Source organism: Cyrtonyx montezumae, unplaced genomic scaffold, assembly GCF_038088225.1.
Source record: "Cyrtonyx montezumae isolate F1298 unplaced genomic scaffold, pur_monq_1.0 scaffold_3, whole genome shotgun sequence".
NCBI classification, from domain to species: Eukaryota; Metazoa; Chordata; class Aves; order Galliformes; family Odontophoridae; genus Cyrtonyx; species Cyrtonyx montezumae.
Window position 1 is genome coordinate 146,670,375 of NW_027072034.1, and position 25,649 is coordinate 146,696,023.

General features: G+C 35.9%; 1 protein-coding gene across 5 annotated transcripts in view; it reads right to left on the reverse strand.

Moving 5' to 3' along the window:
• Positions 1–25,649, reverse strand: part of CPNE8 (copine 8) — a 90,608-nt gene that overhangs the window by 29,029 nt on the left and 35,930 nt on the right. For 2 of the 5 annotated variants that reach the window (XM_065743580.1, XM_065743581.1), the window contains 5 exons: positions 19,259–19,322; positions 14,723–14,826; positions 13,532–13,636; positions 10,352–10,393; positions 5,255–5,330 (listed from right to left, as the gene is read on the reverse strand). In XM_065743580.1, the coding sequence (XP_065599652.1) occupies positions 5,255–5,330; positions 10,352–10,393; positions 13,532–13,636; positions 14,723–14,826; positions 19,259–19,322 (391 nt within the window). Of the gene's footprint in view, positions 1–5,254; positions 5,331–10,351; positions 10,394–13,531; positions 13,637–14,722; positions 14,827–18,340; positions 18,604–19,258; positions 19,323–25,649 lie in introns of those variants that run through there. The other 3 variants (XR_010622583.1, XM_065743582.1, XR_010622584.1) reach the window with 3 other exon arrangements.

Sequence of the window (25,649 nt, forward strand, 5' to 3'; positions counted from 1 at the left end):
AACAGAGGTGAGAGTGTTCATTACATCTGAGTGCACTGTGACTTTGAATTTTCACAAAATTCTGCATTTTTCTGCACTCCTGATTATAGTGTTACAGCGTACTGGGTCATCACTTCTTTGTCTTCCAGTGCACCTCTTCAATTAATCTACTTCCATCTTTTTAATATTATCTGTGAAAAATGGAAGTTGTTCTACTGTTTTTTGTATGTGGTGCAATGACAGGTACAGCAATTGCGAGGCAAGACTTGGACCATACAGTCTCATAACTAGCTTGTTATTTCATGAAATCTGGTACAGATTATCACCTGACTGGCAAACACAGTGCACTCCCAGTACACAAGAATCTTCACAGAATTGGACTACAGAGTACTAAATCATTCTCTCGAATGTCTTGAACCCAGTTCATACAATCTCCCATTGCAGACATTGGAAAAAAAAAATGTTTCTTTATACCACAAGGAAAGTCTCAGATAGTTTCACTAAATGTGTGTAAAAAACGTATTCCCATTCTACTCTAATCACACACAGGATTGGAAACAAAACATTATTTTGTTAATTAGCTTATTAAGTATCTCCTAAGTAGAAAAACTCAAATTCTTGTGGCTTACTGCCAAGTTCTACTGTAAACTATGCACAGATGTTCTGGGAATGACAAGGAATGAAAGCATTCCCAACTGAAATCTCAGCCACTTAACTGCTATTAAGTATTGCAACAATAATCCCTGAAAATGGGAAAAATAGCAAAATGTCTTCCAAAAATTCACCCTCGACCAAAATGAAATCACAAAACTACATTCCTTGCACAACACAGAACAGCTGTGAAATGCAAATCAGAAAGAGACAACTATCATTGGAGATCTTCCCCAACAGGTTAACTAAGACTGATGCTGTCTCTTCAGTTGGCCACACTGCTTTCTGGTGAGTATTCTTCAAACCTTTTACTATGTAACACAAAGGTGCCCTCTGTCACACGAAAAAATCCTAAATAACCCAGTAATGATGGCTGGACAGGTGAGCTCTGAATTAAATCTGTATATATATGCAATGTGATAATACTTGTTGAACCAGAATTTTGGGTGGAAGGTGACTTACTGGCAATTGCCCAGAGCAGGAAGATGAAGATAACAGACTGCCTGCCTGCCCCGTGGTCCTTCATTCACAACTCATACAGTGCTGCTAAGTGCCCAAAAGAAGATTCATGAGAATCTTCTGCTTCACGTAACTTGACAATTGACATCTTAGGAATTGTGAGGAAATGCACTACAGCTTGGATTGAAATGTCACGGGAAACAGTTGGGATCAAAGATTAATTAAATTACAGCTTCCCTCTCTCTTAATTCCAGGTACTATGATAATAACTACGTAGATTTTGCTCAAATTTCAGGTAACACAACACATTTTAGCCTCTGAAAGCTTTATATTCCTGCAACAACCACAGATGCTACTTGAACTCTTACCTGTCAAAGAACAGCCCATTGAAGAGAGCTTGTTGTAACATGTTTCTAATTCAAAAACACTCAAACAAGAATTTCTCTATCTGCCTTGGGCAGTTTAGCTGTAGCTTAATTAAAGAATTTGCCCAGTCTCTTTTGTTCTGATATTGCACAGACTGATCATGCGGAAGCAGCAGGAAAGTACAGAGGACTGTCACATGGGGAGGGAAACACTGGCTGTTCAGGAAATGTATGCTACTGCTGGGAGTAAGATATTGATAGTCTATTTAAGAAACTGAAAAATCACTGTAAGATGTTAAGACAGCATATTCCTGGTAGGGTAGGAGTCATGTCAGTGGTACAACAAGAGAAGACAGTTTCACTGCACAGAATACACTGCTGTGAAGCTATGTGTAGAAAGCTGCTGCAAATTGCAGTAACTCCACAGGGTTGATTCTGGATCTAAATAAGAAAAACATGGCTTTAAGTTATCTTTGTCCTGTTCTGCACAGCAGCATCTTTGCTCTTTTCCAAAATAAATGTACAGCACATCATTGGAGCACCCTCCTTTCCTACCTTGCATTAGTGCTTGCACAAACCATCATGTCAGCATTTTAAGAAAGACAGTACATTACAAAACACTGAAGTTTAATGGCACTGGACCAAGATCAAAGCATGGCTTAAAGAATTACAAAGATCCACATACCACAGAGAAACAAACAAACAAACAAGCAAACAAAACAAAAAAACAATAAAACCCAGCCAGCCTATAACTGCATAGCTTTGCCTTCTCATATAGGCAAATGTCTGCGTTACCTGCATTTAATTTGAAGGCAAAGTAGCTGCTAATTTAAAAGAGGAGATACTCAATACCAACAAGATTGCACTATAGAAGACGTTGAAAAAAAGTTCCTGTTTTCTTGATGGTACAAGTGACTTCTGATATTGATGTTAGGGAGCATACTTCCTCCTGAGGAAGCTGGAGGGATAAGATCAAAATCTGGGCTTTTGGTAACATATGGAGGCCAAGGATATAGCCACTGAAGAAATACCAAGAAAAGTATCATGCACAAACACAAAGTCACATGTCAGGAAAGAGCTCCAGAAACAAAAAACAGAAATACTTTCAGGCCCCTCCAAAACAACAGAAGTTTAAGTGGAAAAAAACGTTAAGTGCCTTATTTTTCCTTCAGTTCCTGTACTTGGTCTCTGGACTAGAGTAATAAGAGGACTCATTTTATGCTAACAAAACTCTTCTAGAGAATAAGAATGCTCACCAACATTTTCCATGAGATGACTGTTTTTAACAAGAATAATCCTGCTGGTAACCAAACCCAGGAATGGGATGGGTTACTGTGGTGTGAAGACAGCAATGTATTGTGTGAGGATGAGTCAAGGTTAAATCCAAATGATCCACAAATTGAGACAAAATAAAAGCAATTTCCAGGAGGTTGCCTTTCCTATATTTTCCTCAGAAACTCTAGCAGGTGGGGCATTTTCCTGAGTTATGTTCATTACTCAGCTGATTCAAACTTCTTCACCAGTTCACCAGAGAGGAGACTACAGCCCCTTCAATCTGAAAGGAAAACAACTAAGCTAAAAACTCATAGAAAGAATGGACCATTCTTGTGGTTAGCAGTATTTATAAGCTCTGAAAGGGATAGAACATTTCATATCTTATAATCAGCTCATCTTCATAAAGGACATGTTACAAAGTTACAAGAAAAATTGCACCTATAAACTGAAAAAAGCGCACATAAAAAAGTCAACTTCAATACTTCTCTTTGGGTCCTTCATTACTTCACTGACCAAAGAAAACAACAAAACAGCGAAGTTAAAATTAAAAAAGAATGTTCTTTGCAGATCTCTGAAAGTCAGTCTACAAAAGGCCTACGGAGGAAGACCTTCAGATTTAGCTTATAGAAAGCATTGGGCACAATCCATTCGCTTTGCCTATGAGCAGATGTGAAATGGAGGATTCACAGAAATGGCTAGACATATGCCTGCATATGTGAAAATGCAACAGCATGTATTTTCACACAGGGAAGTATGCAGGTTCTTGGAATACATGCATTATTTCCATGTGAAAATTACTACTCTGAGGCCTTGCAGGGCCTACTTCTACTTGTAATAATGCTGCCCTGATTAAGTAAATAGGCTGCCAAACCCCAGTGTCATATTAGTATCACAAGGCAGTTGTGACTTTCTGTGAAAATACACTGATAACTCATAACATCACAAAGGTAAAATTGATGTTTAAGTACTGTTGCTAAACACACCTAAACACTAGTCTACTGTAGGGATAAAAAGTGAAGAAAGGACAGAGAGAAATCAGGAAAGTAGAGTTAGTTTCCTATTATTTCCTATCACATAAACTAGGGGAAAATACTTCTTGGGTGTGGTCAATACATGTAGTTACATATACACACACATAAAAAGATGGAGAAACTCAAAACACTCCATAAGGTCTTATAATGGGAAAGAAACCAATTCCTTTCACTAGAATTCTGGAAGACAACTCAATGCAAAACAGCAAAGATGCTTGACACAGATCCAGACAAGCCAGTAGTGTAAGGAGAACAGCACAGAAATAATTCCTAGCTCAGGTCCTAAAAGGAGGATGACTATGCTTAATTGGCACCAGAACGGGCCATTAGGATAAAACAATTTAGACAGAATTCACTATCTCAGATGCAGCATATTTCTAACACATCCATCCTGCTTCTAGCTGTGGAGCATACTGACAGGCTCTGGAGTTTCTGCACTTCACACTGTCCACAAAAAAATAAAGTAGAAATTACCTAATGACATTACAATTATTTTTTTAAATTTCATATTGCACTTTCCACCCCAAATCAAGATTCTTCTAGGATATTAATTTAAAAAATAAATTTTAATTAATAAGTTTTACTGCTTGGAATTTGGAGTCATTTTTTTTATGTGTGTGCCTAAATTAGGAGTAATTTTTAAATTAAATGATCTTTCAAAAACAAACAAAAAAAAATGCTGAAAATTAGGTTTTTTTACGATTCTCTTCTGCAGGTCAGGTTTCATTTGTACAAATTCTGATTGCTTCTGAGAACAAATTACAGAACACTTCAAAGAGAAAAAAATCTATTTTGTTTTCCAAATCTTAGTAATCTCAGACTAAACTAGGAAAGAAGCACTACACCAGGAATTTATTAGGTTTTAAATAAATAAACCTATATAATTTTGGCAATGGGGCCCTGAGAAGACAGTGATGTAGATGTTCTCTACATTTACCCACAATATAAGAGAAAGTCATACTGCAGTTAGAAGTACTTGAATTGACAACTGCCTGCCAATTGAATCTCAAGCTGGAAATAAGAAGCAAATTTTTAATCAAAGATGATAACTCACCATATGACAAACAAACGCACAAACAAGGTAAATTTTCTGTCATTCTGTAATCTTAGCATCAGAACTGTAAATTTCTTATGTCTGCAGTGGAGACCAAACACTGCATCTAACACAAGATTGTTGTTTATTTAGGTAAGTGAAACTAGCATCCAGTTTAGTAGTTGCTCCAGATTACATCTAACAATCCAGCCATCTCAGTCTCAAGTTCTCTTCCTGCCCTGCTAGAGCCCAGTGCATATATGCGTGCACACATACCTACTACTCTTAAATCCATTTATGGAGCAACACTTTTAGATTTCCTGCTCTTCTTCATAAAAGGAGAAATGTGAAATAATTCCAAAGCTTTAATTTTGACAAGCAATGTGGAGATTTAACCAGTTTACATGAATACTGGAAGTTTTCCCACTTATTTTCTGAAGGTGAGCAAACAGAACACTTACCTCATACACATTGAACTGAGATTGCCCTCTTGATAACTCTCTGTAACTTGTTGTGAATTCTCCAATGAAATCATGACTATATAAAAAATACACAATGTTTACTACTTTAAACATCTAACACACATATTTACAAAAAAGAGGAGCACAGCCAGTATGAACTAATACCCAAGAGAGAAGCAATGGCAAAATATGAAATTTGCTTAAAAATTTGCATTTTCACTTCGTTGTGTCTTTAGCAACAAAAATGAAGACTTGACGTATCAGGTTAAATCTTTCTGATAGCTTCTGCTTAGCTTAGCTACACAGTGCAGACTAAGCTGTAAATTAAGCTTACACATGAGGCAGATCACTGAAGAATCTAAGAAAACAGAATGGGCTATCAAATATTATTACCACTTTCTCACTGGATCACCACTGGCATCTTGCTCTAACACAAAAGCAGTGGCTACAAGCTTTTCCTTTCTGAATAGTATTTCTGTTCTACAGATAAATTCCACATTTCCATGCTTTGTCACTCACATTTTGAAAACTGCTTTGTCAGCTCCTAGCCAGGGAAGAGCACACTGCAAAGTAACCACTGTGGGCAGGGTGGCCAGAGGGAAAGTGCTGGAAGATGCACCACTGTGAACAGCTTCTGGGGTCAGGGAGCAGGACCACAGAATGGGAATGGAACATCTGGAGTGGTCAGCAAGCACACAGCTTGACAGCCTCACAGCCTGCTACACAACATGCAGGAATCCTGACACCTTCTGTGCCCATCTCTGCCATTCCCAGCTGAACTTTTCTCACTGCTGCTCCAACTCCCGCTTCCTCCTGATCCTCTCTCCCTCTGCCTTCACAACTGTTCCCAAGCAAAGCATTGTACCTCCTCTATATTCTGCTTTCACAACCAGTGAGCTATGAAAATAATTTATAATGATTTTTTTATCGCTCCTCCAGCAGTAAACGAGAATAGAATGTCGAAGTTTTATAATTTTGTTATTTGTAAAACTTGTTTTTAAGAAATACAGCACATTTCTAATTCAACTATAAATAATGAAAGCAGATTTAAATAGTCCTGAGGATTGCGAGAAAAGGAAAGCTAGAAACAATACATAGCAACATGAAATTTCTTACTTTATTAATAACAAAATAACAAAACAAACACAACATTAAAATCTCACCATCTGAAACCAGTGAGAATTCAAAAATATCTGTAAACCATGAAATTAAAAGGTTCAGCTATCACGGCAATGCTGAAAACAACTAAAGCATCCTGCAGAAAGCTTGAGAAATACTATACAGTGAAGATGTTACTGACTACTCAGATTCAGAGTCATGAAACAATTCCCTTCCACTCTGGAGACTCCAAAATTGTTTCCGAGACAGACAAAGACTTTTCTTAAGAAACACATCTTAAGATATTGTCTCCTTCTTCTAAACGCTCCCTGGATTACAACAGCTATATTACCAGGGGAACAGAAGAGGCAGCATATAAGCAATAGAACTTGAGAGCTATAGAGACAGCAGCACATAAGATATATTTAATTTTGAGTCACCCTAGCACTGGAAAAAAATGCACCTTGGTAAAACACGAACCTTTCCCTTTTTTTAACAATCTTTAATTTTCAAGTCATCTGGTATTTTTTAAAAAGCAGAAAATCAAGCAGCTGCTCAATGACTATATCTGAACAAAAATAGAAAAATATAACAGTGATCCCTCCCAACGTTCACAATTGCACATCACCCCGCAGATTTCCTTATTTGTGTCTGAACTGAGAACAAGGAGTTGTCTTTGATAGACCATTGGCTTCCTAACACCAAACATTCTGAGACTCAGACACTTCTGTCTATGAACGCATATCAGAACTCTGAATCAGAGACTCTCAGTACATCAAACAATCACTTGAATTCCAACTCACTAAAACTGCTACTTCTGGTACTGTTCTTTGAAGTGCTGAAAAACGCTTTCAGAATTGTCATTAGCTTTGAGTTTTTTGTCTTTTTTTTTAATAATCTAAAGGAACAAACAATGGAGAAAATGCCCATCAATCCCAGAAATATGTCAGTGAGGAAGATGAGAAGTCCAACAATTTAAAAATCAACTAAGCAGCTGGAGAAAGAGGTCAGAGATGGAGGACAGAAGAAAGAAGAAAGCAGCTGGGATCTGAGATTTACAGTCTTCTTGCAGTACTTAGCTTCTGAGACAAATCTTTGTCTCTTGCAGTGTTCAGATTCCCCAATGACTGTTTTGGTGCCCCCAGGTTAGCATGGTACTACTTATAGTTCTAAAATTCAAGAAAAAAAAATTGTTCTTTATAACAGATTGTAAAAGCCAAGGTTGTGAAACGGCTTTTGCACCACTTCTGCAAGGTGACAAATTCTCTGAAGTTAGTGAAAAAGCCTTCAGAAAGTAAAAAAAGAAAAAACCACCAACTATTGCTGATGTCGTTCATTTGCACTCACAGTGCCTGTACATCAGACAGCAGATATGCCCACTAAATTCTTACTACATTTCAGTCAAGGGCAATCTGCCACATTGGTGGTTGCATCTCAAACCTCAGTTTTCTTTCTCAAATTTTGCATATGTATAATTGCTCCAATGCAAGTGTCTGTGAGAACATATATTTCTTCATAAAATAATGATACTTCAAATAATGAACAGTTACACAGTTACACTGCCTAACCAGAGTCTGTAGGCAGTTGAGTTACTCCCTCTCACAACTTCCTCATGATCAAATGTAATAAAATAATTTTCTATAGCTTTTTTTTTAAACTATTAGTTGTGTTCTATATCCATTACACTACTTTACTACTCAAAGTTTTAAGTCATGGATATATATCAGTGCCACAAATCCTAATACAGGATCTTCCAAATCCTCTCAGAAATAAATGACATCAGAACTCAGCACTGCAAATAGCACCAAGCCAACATTTCTGTTGAGGATATATGAAATACATAAAAAGAATCCAATACAATTAACTGTCAACATAAAACTTTGCACTGCTTGATTAAAGTCATGGGAAAACTAATTGTTTAAGTTAGAAATGTCAGGTCAGATAAAATTAAAAACAAATAAAATAAATAAAATTTGCTAAAGAAGCAAATATTCTAAATGAGAGGTTAATGTTAAGATGGTCCAGTCAAGAAATTCTAATTCAAGAATAGTCAAGAACTGAATTGTCAAGAAACTGTAAGCAATGTTGAAAAATAAATGAGACCTAAGAGTATATAATTACTTCTAAGTTAATTAATGAACTTCACAGCAACAAGTTCAACTTTTGAGCCATTTTCCAATGCACAGATAATACATATGATCATATGATGGAAAAAAAAATGGGAAAAAATTCTCTAACTCAAGACTGTTGAACAAAGGAACATTGAATCAAGTATATGCACGGTATGTTTTACCAATGGCTGAACAACATGCAATATTCAATATAATTTGCTTTGCATCTACAGGCTCTGATGATCTTTCGAAGGTTATTCTTCTAAGACTGCATATCTCTTGCATCTTGTGCACACAAGGAGCACAACAAGGCAGTCCAGTAAGGTAATCAACTACTGTATCAACTGATAATTAACAGAGTCCATGAGAAATGGAAATTAATGTAATCTGTTTAACAGTGGCATTGTACAAAACCTTGATAGACTAATTAAGCCACCCTGAATAGGATTCACTTCAGATCCATTTGGCTAACTTCAAGTTAAATTAATAATGAATGTTCTTGCTATGATTACTTGCAAGTTATAAGCATCACCAAATGACATTTTATTCCTATTGAGACAGATTCAATCAGAATGCAGAATACCATTTTCCCCAGTTTGATACTGAAATAGTTTAAATGATTAGCTCAGTCTAGCAGCTTGATTTTTAAATTGTCTGAAGTTACATGAGACGAGTGCTGTCTCATCATTGAGGAATTTAATGTGTAAAAAGTCAGTGCTTTGTATGCTTCTAAATTCAAAAAAGGTGGAAAGCAAGAGGCAAAGAATCACAGAGTAAGAAGGTATAAATGTAAATAATATTCTTCACCTCTTTATTTTTTTTCTTTAGGTACTAGTTTAGCAGGTATTCAGAAGGAGATGTAAGCAAAATCAGACAATCTTTCAAAGTGTCTGGGACAGCTGAGGCTAATGATTGCCAGAATTCCACAGCATGTTGATATTTGCACTCAAAATTGCACCTATATAATTATTATTTGTCAGATTTCTTCCTTTTCTTTTAATCATATCTCAGATACAGAATTTGAAGGAAATGAGTCAGCACATGGGGTTTAACGAAGATTAATGAAATATGATATTTATTTTTTATTAACTTAGAAATATTGTCTAATTTTTCATTTTCAGATTATTTTCACAAAATATTGTTGCTTATCTACAAATTGTAAGCATATCACATTTTTGAAGATTTGCAAATCTAGGTGTTAACTAGAGGATATTAATATAATTAAATCTTGATAATGATACAGCAACTTTTATTCTTATAATTTTAATCCCCATATTTTTAATTGCTTATGCTATAAGCAATTAATATGCTTTATTTGTCCCTCCAGGAAGAATCTAATCAAGAAGGATGAATTTGTTCTACGGGGTGATAACTGCAGAGCATAAATAGGTGGTAAGAATGCTTTTGATGATGGAGTTATTTATAACTCCAGTCTTTCAGTTCCAGAGTTTACAAGAACATGGAAATGAACATTCAGTCCCAATGGGAAATTATGATAACCAACAGGTAATTTCTAAAATGCAATATCAAGGTAACCATGCCTATCAATTGCAGACTTGAATACTTTATCATACTTAAAAGCAGTACTTCATGAAGGAATGCCTTAAGTAAAATAAAAAGAGATCACAAAATGGTTTACCCCTCCTTTCATACATGTACAGTAACTATTAGCACTAATGAGATTCACAAAACATTCTATCTTATTTGTGCCAGGTATGAACCTCATGTTTGAATTAGGCTGATGTATCAGCATTTATATCAATTGCAAATCATAACAGAACAGTAAGACAGCAACTTTATTTATTTAGTCTTTATTTAGTCCAGTTCTGGCTAATCTATATTTACACATTCTTAAAATAAATATAAAACAACAGAGATTATGCCTTACCTTCCATCTCTATCCCAATCATACACCTCTACTTTAATTGTCCTAAAAAAATTTAAGAGAGAAACATGCTATTAAAACTCATATTCAAATGTACAAGATTGTATTTAATATTTATTGAGAGCATTTGGATACCTCTACAGGGCCAAAGCTAGAAGACCACATTTTTCAGTCATTTATTATTGTGAAGAAAACAGCAACTCACTCAGGTTACTCAATATAAATTCATAAATGAACATTAAAACACAGTGAAAGCAAAGCGAACAAATATTTCTGGGGGTTTTGTTTGCTGTTTGTTTTTCTAATCAATTCTTTAAACCTTAAAGTGCTAACAGCCTTTCTAAGAAGGTTAACAAAACTAGACTCATTGTGACAGTTTATTGGTATATGCTATTACATAGACAAGGGATATCTACTGTGAAGTAGTAAAAAAAAAATAAAAGTAGTGTGCCCAAATTTGTGAAGAAAGGTCTTTCCTTTAGGACGAAGTGAACTTGAGCAGGTCATTATGTAACACAAATTCTTTGATAGCACAGAGCAGATTTTAAAATAATACTTAAAAAGAAAGTAAAGCAAACTTCTAAAATTCTACTCCATATATATTTGGTTCTTAAATGAAAGTAACAACACCAGAATAAAAGAAAACTTTTATCTGGTAGATGGCATTAATCTCTGCTAAACACTCTGCAGTAATGACAAATGAAAACTGTGATCCACCCAAGACTTTATGAAGGTCTGATCTGTGGCTATTGACAAAATCTGTAGTGCTTTTACACCCACGCATTCCCTCTTACCCCACAGCAGAGGAATATACTGCTTGGATATCTGATCAAAGAGAAAAGTGTGGCATCATTTTTTTGAATTCCCATAAAGAAAACAGACTAGCTTTTTAGTTCTTTCATCAGAACATGTTAGATAACCACTAAATTATGAAACCTAACCATGAATCTGGTTTCCTAGAATGAAATGGGATGAGCAGATCATGATGGTACAGGTGTGTCCCTGGACAGAATTCACTTAGAAGCATTAAATGCAGTGAAATTACCTAAAACTACAATGAATGTTTACTGTGGCATATATTCTTACCAGTTACATTACTTTCACCTTTCAACACCTATCACAGAACCCAGAGTACCATAACCTGATCTGTGAAACTATCATTATTTGAAAGATAACAAGCTGATGGTAGGAAAATAATCCTCACCATTAGAAAGAAAAGTTTTCATATTTTAAAAAAGCAAACAACATTAACAAACTTTGGATGCTTCTTTTGGACCATCAGCCAATACTTATTTGATTCTGACAGCTGAAGTATATTTCCTTTTGTCAAATATGATTATTATAGGGAGGACTGTAAAGTTCCATGGAGCTGTTATTTGTAAGGCATTCACAGGCCACATCATACAAAAATAATGAAAACATGATAAACATATGGAAGTAGTTACACAACAATCTGAGGCAGATCACTATATTTTTAAATTCTGTTTTGGAATGCTGGTATTGTTTCAATATTGCATCTAACACATCTTTTTTATAACATTAATATAAAAGCCTTTTCTTTAATATGATGAACAGTGCAGTGTACAGAGACCAGCATCGTAAGCATTATTTTGCTTTGCATCATGCACAGAAATACATATACAAGTCAAAAATTCTATTTGATTAGACCATACTTATAATGAAATCAATGCTATTTTTTCCATCTAATTGAAAGAGAAACACAAATGATAATAACTGTATCAAGTATTTCACTAGGAGACTGTTAGGAATGCAGGAGAACCCTTTTTCCTTAAATTTGAAGCAACATGATAACAAGTACTGGAAAAGTATGACAGACAAAGTGAAGTAGCTGTGATCCAGTAGGAAATGCTCAGAAAAGAAATTCCCAAAAAGAACAATAAAAAAAAAAAATCCCACATTCATAGCAAAAATCTGAATTAGTTTTTGACCTTTCAATTTTTAGTAAGTGGCTTATAATAACATAACTTTATTACTGTGAAAGCACTCTGCTTAGCTTAGTGAATATAAGCACTTCTTACTCTTCTACAATAGTAACTACTTGGATTAGGTCAAGTGAAGCACAGGCCAGTACAAGCAATGGTTTCTGTTTATATTGTGGTATTAGATAATAAATCACAACTCGATTTACTTCCCAAAAGGCTCATCTTCATGGTAACAGATTACAATAGCTTTACTCCATACATTTCATTGAATAATTGTTGTTGTAGTTTCCATGGAAATAAATAGGAGGCATTACTTTCAGAGCAACCTACATACTATGCAATTTATCTATTACTCATTCAGTTCTTCTAATTCCCATATTTCATATCTCCATTATTTCAACCTAAATATTATACTACACATTGCTAAAAGAGTTATGACTAATGCTAAGTCTATACCCTTAAAGTCTTAGTAAAATAATTCAAGTACTCCAGATTTCAAGTAGTAAGGATAGATAGATTACCAGACTTTTACCTGGATATATAATAACAGCATGATCTCAATTCATACCAAAAATATGAACAGTGACGACAGAATAACAAGTTATCATCAGTGACCTAAACACTTAGCTCACTGATACTGTTAGAAGTTAACATGTCAGTGTTTAAGGAGTCTAAAAAGATCAATGTTTCCTCAACTTAACTACCTAGCTTGCAGGTAAAACATTGGTAAAACCATAGATTATGACCACGTTTTCCAGAGATGGACCCTTTCGTACAGGATCGCTGAAAACTTCAAATCTGAACAACATGAGGATTAAATTCCAGGTATTTCATCTATTTATCAACATATTTTAAATACTTTTACCAGCATTCTTTGACATTACAGTGTTATCCAAGGAAGGCAGATATCAGTGTGCAGCGTGTATTTTTCACTGAATCATTATAAAAAAGTCCTTGTGTATGCTAGTCACAGTGCACATTCAAGTTGCTTTTTTTTTTTTTTTTTTTTGCTTTCTAATGCTTTCTTAATCACCACAGAGAATGAAATCACTGCCAACGTTTCTTAGAGATTTATTATATTGGCTTTATTTTTGTAAATGTGTTGTGATATTCTGAATATATAGTATCCTGACAAAATAACATCAGTTACAGAATTGTTTAGAAAAGCTTGTCGATAAAACTATACATGAATTAGGAAAAAAAATCTGTGCATGCTAGGAAAGCTTAACCTGTAGCTTACCGGTCATAGTCTCCATTACACAGTGCTCTGACAGAAATCTTGAATGCCTGCCACACTGGATTTAATGTATTTTTTACAACTTCTGTTTTGTGGCATATTGTAAAACTGCAATAAGAAAGATATATATTTGTTTACTTTTCATTTTGTGTCACCAAACATGCAATAAAAAGACCTACAATCAGTATGCACTGATACAATGTCCATCTAAAGTTTAAGCTAAGAAAAGACCAGAAGAAAGGCAAGGAGAATGGATGTGAACAGATCTATTCGTGAGTGATTATGAATGAGGGTGCTATACAATTCTAAACTCAAAATGTTTTACCTAACAAGAATTACAACCCTTCAGTGAGTTAGTTTAGTGAAGAGCAGGATATTATTCCTGCTTAGCAGGTAAGAAACTCAGTCAAAGGACTCTTGACTTTTTCATGCTCGTTCCCCATTTTAGGTCTGTTTTTGTTTTTGTTTTTGTTTTTTTTAAAAAAGCAACAGGGTTGTCTGAGTCAAAGCATGAAAGCCTCCATGAGATTCCATGATCCCCTTGTCTCAAATGAAATATATATGATATATATAAGAATTATAGTATGTTGTTCTTTTGAATCCTCATCTTGGATAGTGAATTGTTCAAAAGAAAATAGAAGGCTAAGTCACTGTTGAAATCAATACTGCAATTCTACATTCAGACGAACTAAAGTTGTCCTTTGAAAGAATATGTTCCTGAAGTTCCAAAGGTGTATATTCTTATCTGACCTATTAGTGAGAAGGAATAGCTAAAAACATTTCCTATCTGAGATATTTTTGAATTCTGTTTCATAGATTACTGTGAAAATGACAAATTTGCAACATAAGGAATTTTCATCTAAAACAATACATAAGCATTAGTATATTTCTGAATTGTGATTTTCCTCAAGTTCTATTTAAAAGCATTTTATATCTTGTATTGCGTTTTACAATTTTTACTATGACTAATTTTTATTTTGGTCTGTATTTACCATATATTCAATTCTTAAGACTCTCAGCTGAAGTATTTGATGTTTGTTACAATAGTTTTATTTCTGTGCTGCATAAATTGATATATTATAATTCAATAAAAAATGCAACTTAATCTGAAAAAAATATTAGAAAACTATTTTACTATCTGCAAATAAATAAGCTGCTACTGCTTACAAGCAGAAATATTTAGCAGGTATCTACCTGCCATCTTCATTGCTTCGATGAAATACCAGGAAAGGATCTGATTTCCCAAAGAAGTCCTTCTTGTCTAGTTTGTTCGCACAAAACTGCATTAAAACTGAATCCTGAAATTGATAATACAGAACAATTAAACAGAGCATGCAGTTTACTTAAGGAAAATATAATTGAAATATAATATAAAAGAATATAATTGTCTACTAACTATACAAATAGAAAATAAAATGAATGTGAGGTGTTTGGCTTCTAGATGCTTTCTACCTATTCATATTCTTGCAAATGTCCTTATAGTGCAGCTTGAACTGTTAGAAGAAAGAATTCATCCACAGAAGTGTACAAATGGAGTTCTAAGCCCTCACAACGTTTCAAGTACTTTCTGACATACAGAGCTGCATTTTCTGGGAAGTAGATGCACAGCTAAGGAACACATCAGAACTAATTTTAAAAGCTGCAGTGAGACACAACTAACTCTCATTCCTTTAGTGACTTAAACCTGCAATTTTCTGCTCCTGCTGCCCATAAAGCAAATAGCTTAGCAACTTGCTATTAAGATGCCAGAAGTTTCCAGAAAATGAACCATTCTCATGTTGCTGTAGCCAGGCAAATTGATAGATCACATAGTATCATGTCTACAGGCAGTGTCAAGAGTACCAGAAAGATTACAATGCAAAGATAAAGCTGTAGATTCATTAGCTGACTGAGGCAGGGCCTACTGGATGATTATGTTCCATTATCAGGTCTACATGTTTAGCAAAAGCAAGATGAAGAATAGAGAAAACATGGTCCACCACTGACTGGGGTAGGGGAGCAGGTGACAAAGGAAGTGAAAATCTTATTTTCTCATCCCCTTCTGTCTTGGTCTTTACTGCTAAGATTTGACTTTGAGAATCTTGGGCACCTGAGACCAGTGGGAAAGTCTAGGACAGATCAACATACTAAGTCCACCTGGAGATTAGTATGTACCTAAGCAGTCAATAGTAAGACCAGTAACAATTAATGTCTTCATTGATGAAACAGAGCAGACTCTCAGCAAGTTTGCAAACAATACAAAGCTAGATGCAGTGGCTTCTCCACCAGCTGGTTGTGCTGAGGAACCTGTGTGAGCTGGAAAAAACAGGATAAGATGAATGTCAAGAAGTTCAACAATGGGAAGCGGTCTTTGAGGGCAATAAGCTCCTGCACAAATACAAGCTGCAGGACAAACAGCTTGAAAGTAATTTTGCAGAAAAGAACTGGGTGGGTTTGATGGACACTAAGCTCATAATGAGCCATTCCTGTGCACAATGCAACAAAGGCCAACAGCCTTTTGTGCTGCACTAACTAGAGCACTGAAAGGAAGCTGAGGGAGATGACTTAGTACTGGTGATAGCATACCTGAAGTACTGTGTTCCTTTCTGAGCTTCCCGGTACAGGAATGTAAAGGACATATAGGATCAATTCCAGAAAAAGAGATCATAAGATGAATGAGTGAGGGACTGGACTGCCTCTCATATTAGGAGTGGTTAAGAGAGCTGAGATTCTCAGGCTGGAAAGGAGAAGGCTCAGAAGAATCTTAGCAATTAGTAGGAATACTTAAGGAGGAAGTAAACTGATTCCTCCTCATTGGTATTCAGTGGCTGGAAAAGCAGCAATAGGTACAAAATAAAATATAGGAAGTTCCATTTAAACATAAGAAAAAAAGCCCTTTTTCTATGAGGGTGGTAAAACACTGGAAGAGATTGCAGTCTCTCTGAATATACTCAGAAGCTGACTGCAGAGAGCCCTGAGCAACCTTCTCTAAGAAGAGCAGGAGACTTGGACTAGACCGTCTTTCAAGGTTCCTTTCAACCTCAGCAATTCAGCAATTCTAACAATCTTTGCCATTCTAAACATAAGCTATCCATTTTGGAAAAAAAAATCTCAGAAGATCAGTTAAGAATTAATCTAAATAATGAATAACCTTAGAAAAATATCCCAAAGAAAGGATGTGACGGTTCATGAGGGAGAGCAAGAGACTGTCTGAGAGAACATGATAGAGAATAAAGAAGACACTACACAAGGAGGAGAGACTGATTCTCAAATTCACTGTAAGGTCCCTTCAATGCTTTCAGATAAAAGTCACAATATATGCAAGTTTTGAGTGAGGTCAGCATGAAGAACATGAAGGACTTCAAATACACCTACTGTTTATGTTCATTAAAAGGGAAAGAAAATAATCCTGTACCAATTATAAGTTTAATGACGTATTATTTCTGACTTCTGAATAGTATAACTGAGATTGCAATACTAGCACTGAAGGATAAACCAGAATATATTAAAAAAAATACTCTGCAGCCTCTTTTAAGGTTGCTTATAAATGCTCAGTGATGGTAAACCAGTCTGAAGAATTGCTAAATAGAAAAACAATTTCTGCAGGAAATCAATTAAATGATACGTCCATCTTGTCATCTGATGCAGTGTTACCAAGTTTCAATCAGGTACTACCAAGATTTTTAGACAAAGTAAAATGAATGGAGAAATATAGGCATTTTCCATGACTCTACATCACTTGTGCTAATAACACAAGAATTTCCTATTGCTATATGAGAGACCTATAACTTAGCAGCACTTTCATATCATCGGGTTTGACAACACTAAGTATTTACTGATTTATTCTATTGCAATGGAAGGAGATTCTGTGAACAGAGGCTGAAAGACAATGTCACTACGTAGAGCAAAAGCAATAGTACCCATTCCCAAGTAGGTCAAACATTTGTGTACAGAAAAAAAAAAGTCAGAGTAAGAAGCCAATTTCTTGAATTGTAGTTAGATGTCTTTTTCAATTTAAATCTGACAGACAAGAAAGGAAAGCATTAGGATCCTCCCTAGCAAAAGAAAAAAGCATTAAAATCCTAACTAGCATTGGCAGAATTAGGGATAATTTAGCCTAACAAATTCCATCTCAAGGACATAATTTTTTTGGTTCTACTTACTATCAAATCTGAAAGAATTAAGGCTTAATAGTGTCCACTGCTTCCTGCAGAAATCTCAGCCAAAATATTTTTTATAAATCTATTATTCCAACACTCATTATTAGCAGAGAAAAGGTAGTTTGCATGAGGGCACTCCCAACAGACTCTGTTAATGGGAGTTAAATGAAACTGAGCTGGAGCACCCTATTAGCATAACTGTGAAGAACTTGTAGGCTGTCTGACAAAATCAAATAAGACTTTAGCCTGTGTTCTGTTCATATATACCAAAGCAGAGAAATAGTACAAACCTAACTAAGCTAGAAATAAAGCAGAAAATTAAGGATTGCTTTCTTATAGAAGATATTTCTTCTAATGAAATTAAGAAAATAAGACCTAAAAAGACTAGCTACTGGATATATTAGTAATAAGAGGGATGTTATTACTGCAGAAATAGAACAGTATTAACAGCTTATGGCCCAGTATGAAAGTTAGAAGTTACACAAAACGTAAAGCATTAGCCCAACACCATCCAGCTGCTAAAACTAAGCCCCAGAAACATCTCTTCAAGCCCTGAGGTATTTTTGTAGCTTTAAATATATAACCTTAGCTTTAAATATAATAGTGACCAGATCCCCTGGATCTCACCAAATATCTGATATTATTTCTTTCTTCATTTAAGATTTGGTATATTGTCATTGAAAACTCTTCCAAGACACATACTACAGCTCATTCAATATATACCATGCTTCGACTAACTCCCTCACCTTCAGATTCCAACCCTTCTTTATCACCCTGTATATACAATCCTTCCTTATTCCTCCTTCCAGTCTGTTTCTCTATGATTTATGGTTTGCTGCTAGCTCATTCAGTGCTGGGAAGCAAAAGAGCTGGCCTGGCTCCAGGTACTTTCCGACCAGTACGACTTCTCCTCTGTCCAATCTACTCCATGATCCCCTAAGAGGAGGAAAAGTGGTGATAGAGTTTGGGAAGGCCATTATCACACTAGCTCTCCCCCCTTAACCACCTAAATTCCCCACTGTCTGCCACACACTCAGAATTGCCTTTGCTTTCTATTAAATAAGCAGGCATTTAACATTAGTATTTGCAATTCCCCAGGCAGCCTCCACTTTAAAGGAAACTGTTTGAACTTATCTTTTATGGAATTCTTTTAAATACCTACAGAGCTTTTCCCAATAAACATTAATTTCACATTTCTTTAAACAATATGACTATTAGCATATATATTTTTATTCTCAGGTCAATTTTACTGTGATGATCATGCAGTATCAATATTCTGTAATGGAAATGTAATTCCATGGCTGAAACAAATGGATCTTTGTTAAAAACTGGACACTAAGAGATTAAAATATGATTATGTAGAGAATTAAAGACTAGATTAAAACTCATTTAAGAATCAGAAACTTTATGTGTCAAGTTGTTTTTTGCTTCTTTCTTTACTAAATAAAGCTAAGATGGCAAAAAAAATAACCTAACTTCTTGCAGATATCACAAAATGGAAATTCATACATTTTACTTACAACAGCCTGGTACAGTGTAAATCACATCTATTTTCACTTTATTTTTCAAAAAGCAACGAACACACACTTACCCGACAACAGCCCAGTTCCTCTGCTGTTACAATGACTGTTCCACATTTTTTTCCAGGAATGCCTCTACAAGAAATGAAACCACATCATCTCAGTACTTTTAATAGTACATTTATGAAACTTAGATCTGACACAGATAAACACATGTTTTCAAGTCACAAAACTGACTGTGTGCCATGAAATTTGAATTCAAATTCAACAAATTGAATGTTATTGCTTATGCTAATTTTGTTTCTAGTTCTTTATTTCCATCCTTCTTTCTTGAACTTAAATAATATTAAATAAAATTTGAATAAAATTACTATCTAAGGAGACACTGAGGTAAAATTAGACTTTTAAATTGGCTGTATTTTTCAGGTTTCTCAAAGACAACTATAAGGTATTTATGCTGTCTTGTGACATAACATCAACATACACATCCACTGTCATTATTTTTGTTTACTCCTTTCCTTAATCCTTTTGACATCTTTTAGAGTGCTCTAAAGCTTTGTCAGTGGTTTACAGGCAGGTTCAGCCTGGTTCAGTGATGAATGGGGCAGGGGGACCCACAGACCCATACCCCAGGAAAGGGGAATGGCGCAAGAAGATGGGCCTAAAAACAAAACAGCAGCAATGATCTGAGGAAAAAAACTAATTTACTAAATAAGATATAGGAATGCAAAGTAACACAATATAATAGAATTGAAGGTAATAAATCATGAGAGCAAAAGAGTGTCTGAAAACCAATAGCCTTGCTCTAACGCTGAAGGCGAGATGGCTAGGAGCACACACTGCAGGGATAATCTGAAAGGAAAAGAGAAGGATTTCATGACTTGCCAACAGTTTCATCTTTCTCTCTGAATGAACAATGCAAAGTAAAGCGAAGTCTTCTGGGGTATGTAGTTCTTCTCTTCTGAGACAGATATACCCAGAACTATTGACAATCCACGGAACTGGAGCATTAACTCTTTAGCTCCCAGTGCACTACATGTTGTTATGATGTGGAATACTGATAACAAAATATTATAAAACCATGACAAGCTTTAAATTATTCAGTAAGACTGTGGTACAGCATTGCACTGCAGAAACAAATACAATCATGAAAAGCAAACAATGTCATTTTAACTTCTAGGCAACACTACACCACATATACTAGCTGTATAAATGGGAGACAGGAGAGAGTGAGAGACAGACCTGAAAGAAAGAGACAGGCACAAGAAGTGGAGGGGAGAAAAGGAGAAAGAGAGGAGGGGGAGGAAAGAAGTGGTGAGAGAAATCTCTTACAAGCAGACCAAAGTTTAGAAATTATGAATACAGGGGCAAAGATTGATGCAAACCCTATGTAATGATTCTGGAAGTTTGCTGAAAGTCCTTTGTGGAATGTGATGCTTACATCTATAAGGAATACATCAGGGAATGCTGCTCCTATGCCACTGCAGTCATTTACCACTGATCACAGAAATGTATGACTCTTTGCCTGAAACTAGCATCCTCAGTGCAACAGGGTAAGTCTGATTTCTTAGAAAACATAGTAGATAGAGAAGCTATTCAAGTTCTTGATAATAAATACAAACTAACAATTTAAGTACATACAAATCATCATAGAATCATAGAATGGTTTGGGTTGGAAGATGCCTTCAAGATCATCTAGTTCCAACCCCCCTGCTACAGGCAGGGACACCTCCCTCTACACCAGGTTGCTCAGAGCCCCATCCAACCTGAGCTTGAACACCTCCAGGGTGCAAGCATCCACAATGTTGCTGGGCAACCTGTTCCAGTATCTCATCAGCCTCACAGTAAAAAATTTCTTTCTAATATCTAGTCTAAATCTGCCCTCTTCCAATTTAAATCCTGAGGCACTTTTCCATTTAATGCAGCTTGATTTATTAAGTACAATGCCATTCAAGACCAAGCAAGAGAATTTTCTAAAAACAATAGGAAAAAGAATCTAGTCACTGTAAATGTTATATAGTATGATTTATAGTTCAATCCACTTCTTGTAATTATTTGGTTCTAAATCTGCCACTCTCCAATGGCTCAGAGCTTGAAAACTATGGGATATTGACTTGTAGTCTCATATTTTCAAAAGATGAAAAAATTGTGTTGAGGCACTTTGGAAAAGTACCTCAAAAACTTTTGAAATTTGGTAGTGAGAGAAGCAGAAGAAGTGACTTAGTTGTAAGAGTGATGCTGAACTTACATGGAAAAATGTTTCAAGGAACAAATCATATGCCCATGACCCATGCTTTGATGGACAAGGAAGAAACAGAAATCTCAGAAGTGTAGCTAAAAATCCAGAAGGTCCCAATACCACAATTCTGTAGGCTATGTCACTCAAACAGAAGGAACCAGTATCACCATTATCTGAAGCAAAACTCTTGCTACATAGACATCTGAGTTCAGGATGGACTCAAATCAGCATTAGGGATTTATGTGAGGTAGTCCACACAGTGACAATACTTACAGACAAAAGCAATAAACACATATTTTTTGTATGAAAAGATCAATAGATGCTTCTCATTCACAAAAAAGTTGTGTCACATGCTAGATCATGAGAAATACAATTTTGATCACTTCCTGAAGAACAGGACAACTAAAGCAAATTGCTCAAAAGCAACTTTTGTTTCTGATAAACTTGTCACCACACAATGATATAGGAGGATCTTGTGCCATTCTGCTTGCAGACAGAGTACACGGCAGTCAATATCTGCCAGCCTGAAACAGAGATCTGCATGTGAAGACTTGCTGCATTTTGTCTCATGAACATGGAGGACAAGGGAGACCCAACCCCAAAAGACACATGTGTTTTGAATCACCACTCTGAAAGATGAGGAAACTGGAAAGGCAATCCCTTGAAGAAATTTGCATGAATATATCAGTAAAAAATTGAAATAATGATTGCTGAGTAGATGGGAAAATTACACACAGTTCAGTCCTACCTGAAAGCGCCTGAGGCAAGGTTTGGTTTGACTACCACCAATGATCTAGAGAACACACCTCTTACAGAAGAAAGATAATTTTGCCATGATGGCTGCCAAGGAAATGCTTAATCAAGATGAGCACTGAGTTAAAAAGCTCCCATTATTCAGGAACTGACAACTACCAAGTGACCTCTGCAGTTTGTGATGCTATTAAGGATGAATTTTGTACACTTGTCCTGAGACTACAAGCATGAAAAACAGACTGGGCCATTTGCAGACAGTAAGGAGTTTGTTCTCTTACAAATTTCCTTACAACTATTCAATAAGAAAACAAATTCTTAAATGTAAAGTCAGTACCCCGCCAAAAACGTCAATGGCCATAGATGAGTCAAATGGAAAGACCATTAACTACCAATAATGCCTGCTGAGTAAAATAGAGTTAAGCTTGTGCATTAATTGTGGGTTAAGTATTATGGACCACTTCTTTCAACTACCAGGCAAATATTAACTATTATTTTGCAGATGAGTTCTGCCTGTTTAAATCCAGAACTTAGTGCCACTACCCATTTTTAGCTTTAGTGAATAGCTGGTTTTGAGATGTCCTGGAGTTGTTTCTGTAGCACTCAAGTGACAGTACAGTAATTATTTTTGACAACCAAATTCTCTGGGTAGGATTCTCTGGAAAAGGTTATAGAATAACATCTGTGGGGTAATCTGTACTTCATAATCTACTAAAAGACTAAAAAACTTCTAGAAAGACTACTTGCATAGTCTTTCCCATCCTTGGGTAAGTTCAGGAGAGCAGCAGGAAAACCACTCCAAAGGTGCGTGAAAATACCTACCCTTTCCTGTTGCTGGGTCAGGATTGGGAATGTAGCACTTGAATCTTGCATGGGAAAATAAAAAAATCTTGGGATCCACAGTGTGCTGTTAGCTCCTAATGCTGCCCTGTCACAACTGGAATGTGTCTGGATGTCCTTCAGTGGGTGAATACTGCATAGCTCTACCTCCCTGTTTCTGCAGTCACCAGGAATACTTTGCAAGAGCATCTTCTCCAGCTGTAGATTATATTCAGAGTTCCCTGCCTCCTGCTTGCACGGGTTCTAGGGTGTCCATGTCCTTAACAAATCCATGTTGGCAGAATCTACACTTTCAGCATTGACTGCTCGAGTCATAATGAAAAATCCTTCTAGTAGTGATGAAGTTTAATAAACAAGGATGTAGTTTTGCTGAGTAATATACCTCAACACCATTATTTCCCAGTGTAGCTGCATCTACTTTAGAGTGGTTGCTAGAATAGTTACATGGAAAAAAATCACTCAGGAATATTCTGATACAGAAAATGTGCCATTCTGGTTATAAGTAGGGTGCAAACTGAATAAAGGAAGATAAAATGTGAGGAAGATCTACATACAGGTCCCTATTGCTTTGAGAGCCCAGAAAATGTAATTGTTCTACAGTTTTCAGACCATTTGAAATGCCATCTGGCAGATGATACTGCACATGGTTAGCTGAGGTCTCTGATACTATACAGAATGAAAGGTTTTGCTGTTAGAAAAGAAAAAGAAATCCATGGAAAGATTCCCAAAGATGGCAAAATAATTGTACAAATCTTTGAAGAAGCAATTGACTGTTGTAAGAATTGGACACAAAACCATCATCAAAAGTAAAGTCCTCAATAATACCTGCATGTCTGTTGTCTGGGTACAGTCTTGAGGAGTTTTTGTCTCCCTAGAACAAATGATTCCACAATTGAGATACTGTATCTGCAGAACCAAAATAAGCTTGAAAAGACACTGCGACTTAACAAGAACTGAAAAGGAGGATCTTGCTAGAGTTAGTGGAAAAGTCAGAGAAAGATGACAATTAATACTGGAATCTGAACATCTGAGAATAAACAGAGCCTCAAATTTGGCAAGCTGAAACTGCAGTGATGCAGATGATTAAATTTTTTAATGATCTGAAAAGCATTCACCATCTTATTTCAGAATGCAGAGAACCTAAACCTCTGGCAGTCACAGCCACAGATAAAGAGTACAGGACAAATAAACAGGAAGTACCTATTTTAGGGCTCAAATGTATTTTTTCTATCAATTATGTTGACAGCAAGATGACAAAAGAAAAAACTTCCCAAACAGGCCAGCTGGATCCAGTACAGCCTCATTAACAAGCAATGGCACTCAGATGTGAATAACTAGTGTAGAATGGTCATTAAGCTTTGCAACGGCTCTGCCTCATCGTTAGAGGGAATCCTAACAGGAGTGCACTTAGTAAGTCCTGGAAGGAATGTTTCTCAGAATTATAAATGTAGTTTGTATATACCTTCTCTCCAGGAAGATATAACATGAAAATACCAATTTATGAAAAATTTCAAGGAAAGTAATGATCACTTGAGAGGAAAAATTCACCAATTCTGAAATGGTTATATTTGCACCTCATCCTTTCATATTCATACAACTGGGGCACACAAGGTCAGTCTGAGTAATTCTTACACAGAGCTTGACTTGAGAAAGCATTTAATGAATTGAGTAACCTAAAAGTTAAAGAGAGTAAAAATTACTGTTAAAATGACAAATTACCCGTTTCACCTGCCTTGTGTGACTAGATTTATTTCCCAGGAGAAACGAGCCAGAGGAAATGTTCACATTTGTACTTGTCCAGTTTGTAAAACAAAGTGCAGCAATAAAGAACTGTTTGTGAACTCAAAGGCTCCTAGACAGTCACAGGCACAACGGGGTAGCACACTACCATACTGGAAACAAATGTCTTCTGCTACTGGCAGGCATTAGTAGACTTTGAGAAAAAGAAACAAAAAGGGAGGTTGAGGAGATATCCTCAATAGCAAATACTATTAAATTCACTCCGTGGCATAATTCACTGGAGCTCATAAAACCAATAAAACTGCAAGTCATGCCTGTGTTGAAGCCAAGGAAGAAAAGTGTATGTTTATCCTCATTTTTGCTCTTACCATGAAAGACAGTACCAAGGCATGCAGTTCAACCTGCTGGACAGATCATTGTAATGGTGACCCTCTCAGCTTGAGATGCGTACTTGCATCTTGATGAGGTGGAGAATAAAGGTATTCTACTCTGAAAAAGTACCTAAGGGAACTTTCCCTGGTGATGAGTGGTCTGATTTAGCCTTCATGGCAGCCATGGGTTCTCAAATCTCATAAGGTTTTTGTAGATGTTCAAAGTGCAATCTTCAAATCCTTCAAATTTTCAGTTTGGAAAAATGTCAGAGTTTACTTGAATGTCATAAGAGGATGGAATCCAACCTTCTCAAGCTGCTTAACTACAGAAAGTGGTACTTCAGTAGGGTAGCTGACTGGAACTGTAAGAACACTGAGCATTCTCTTCTTTGTATGCCTATCAGCAGAGAATGGAAGAGGCAGAATTTTAATAAGCTTCAGCAATACTGTGAAGAGAAAAAGCTCTTTGATCTCAAGTGAAAGATTGTAAAGAATGTTCCAAATATGTAAATGTGGACTTGA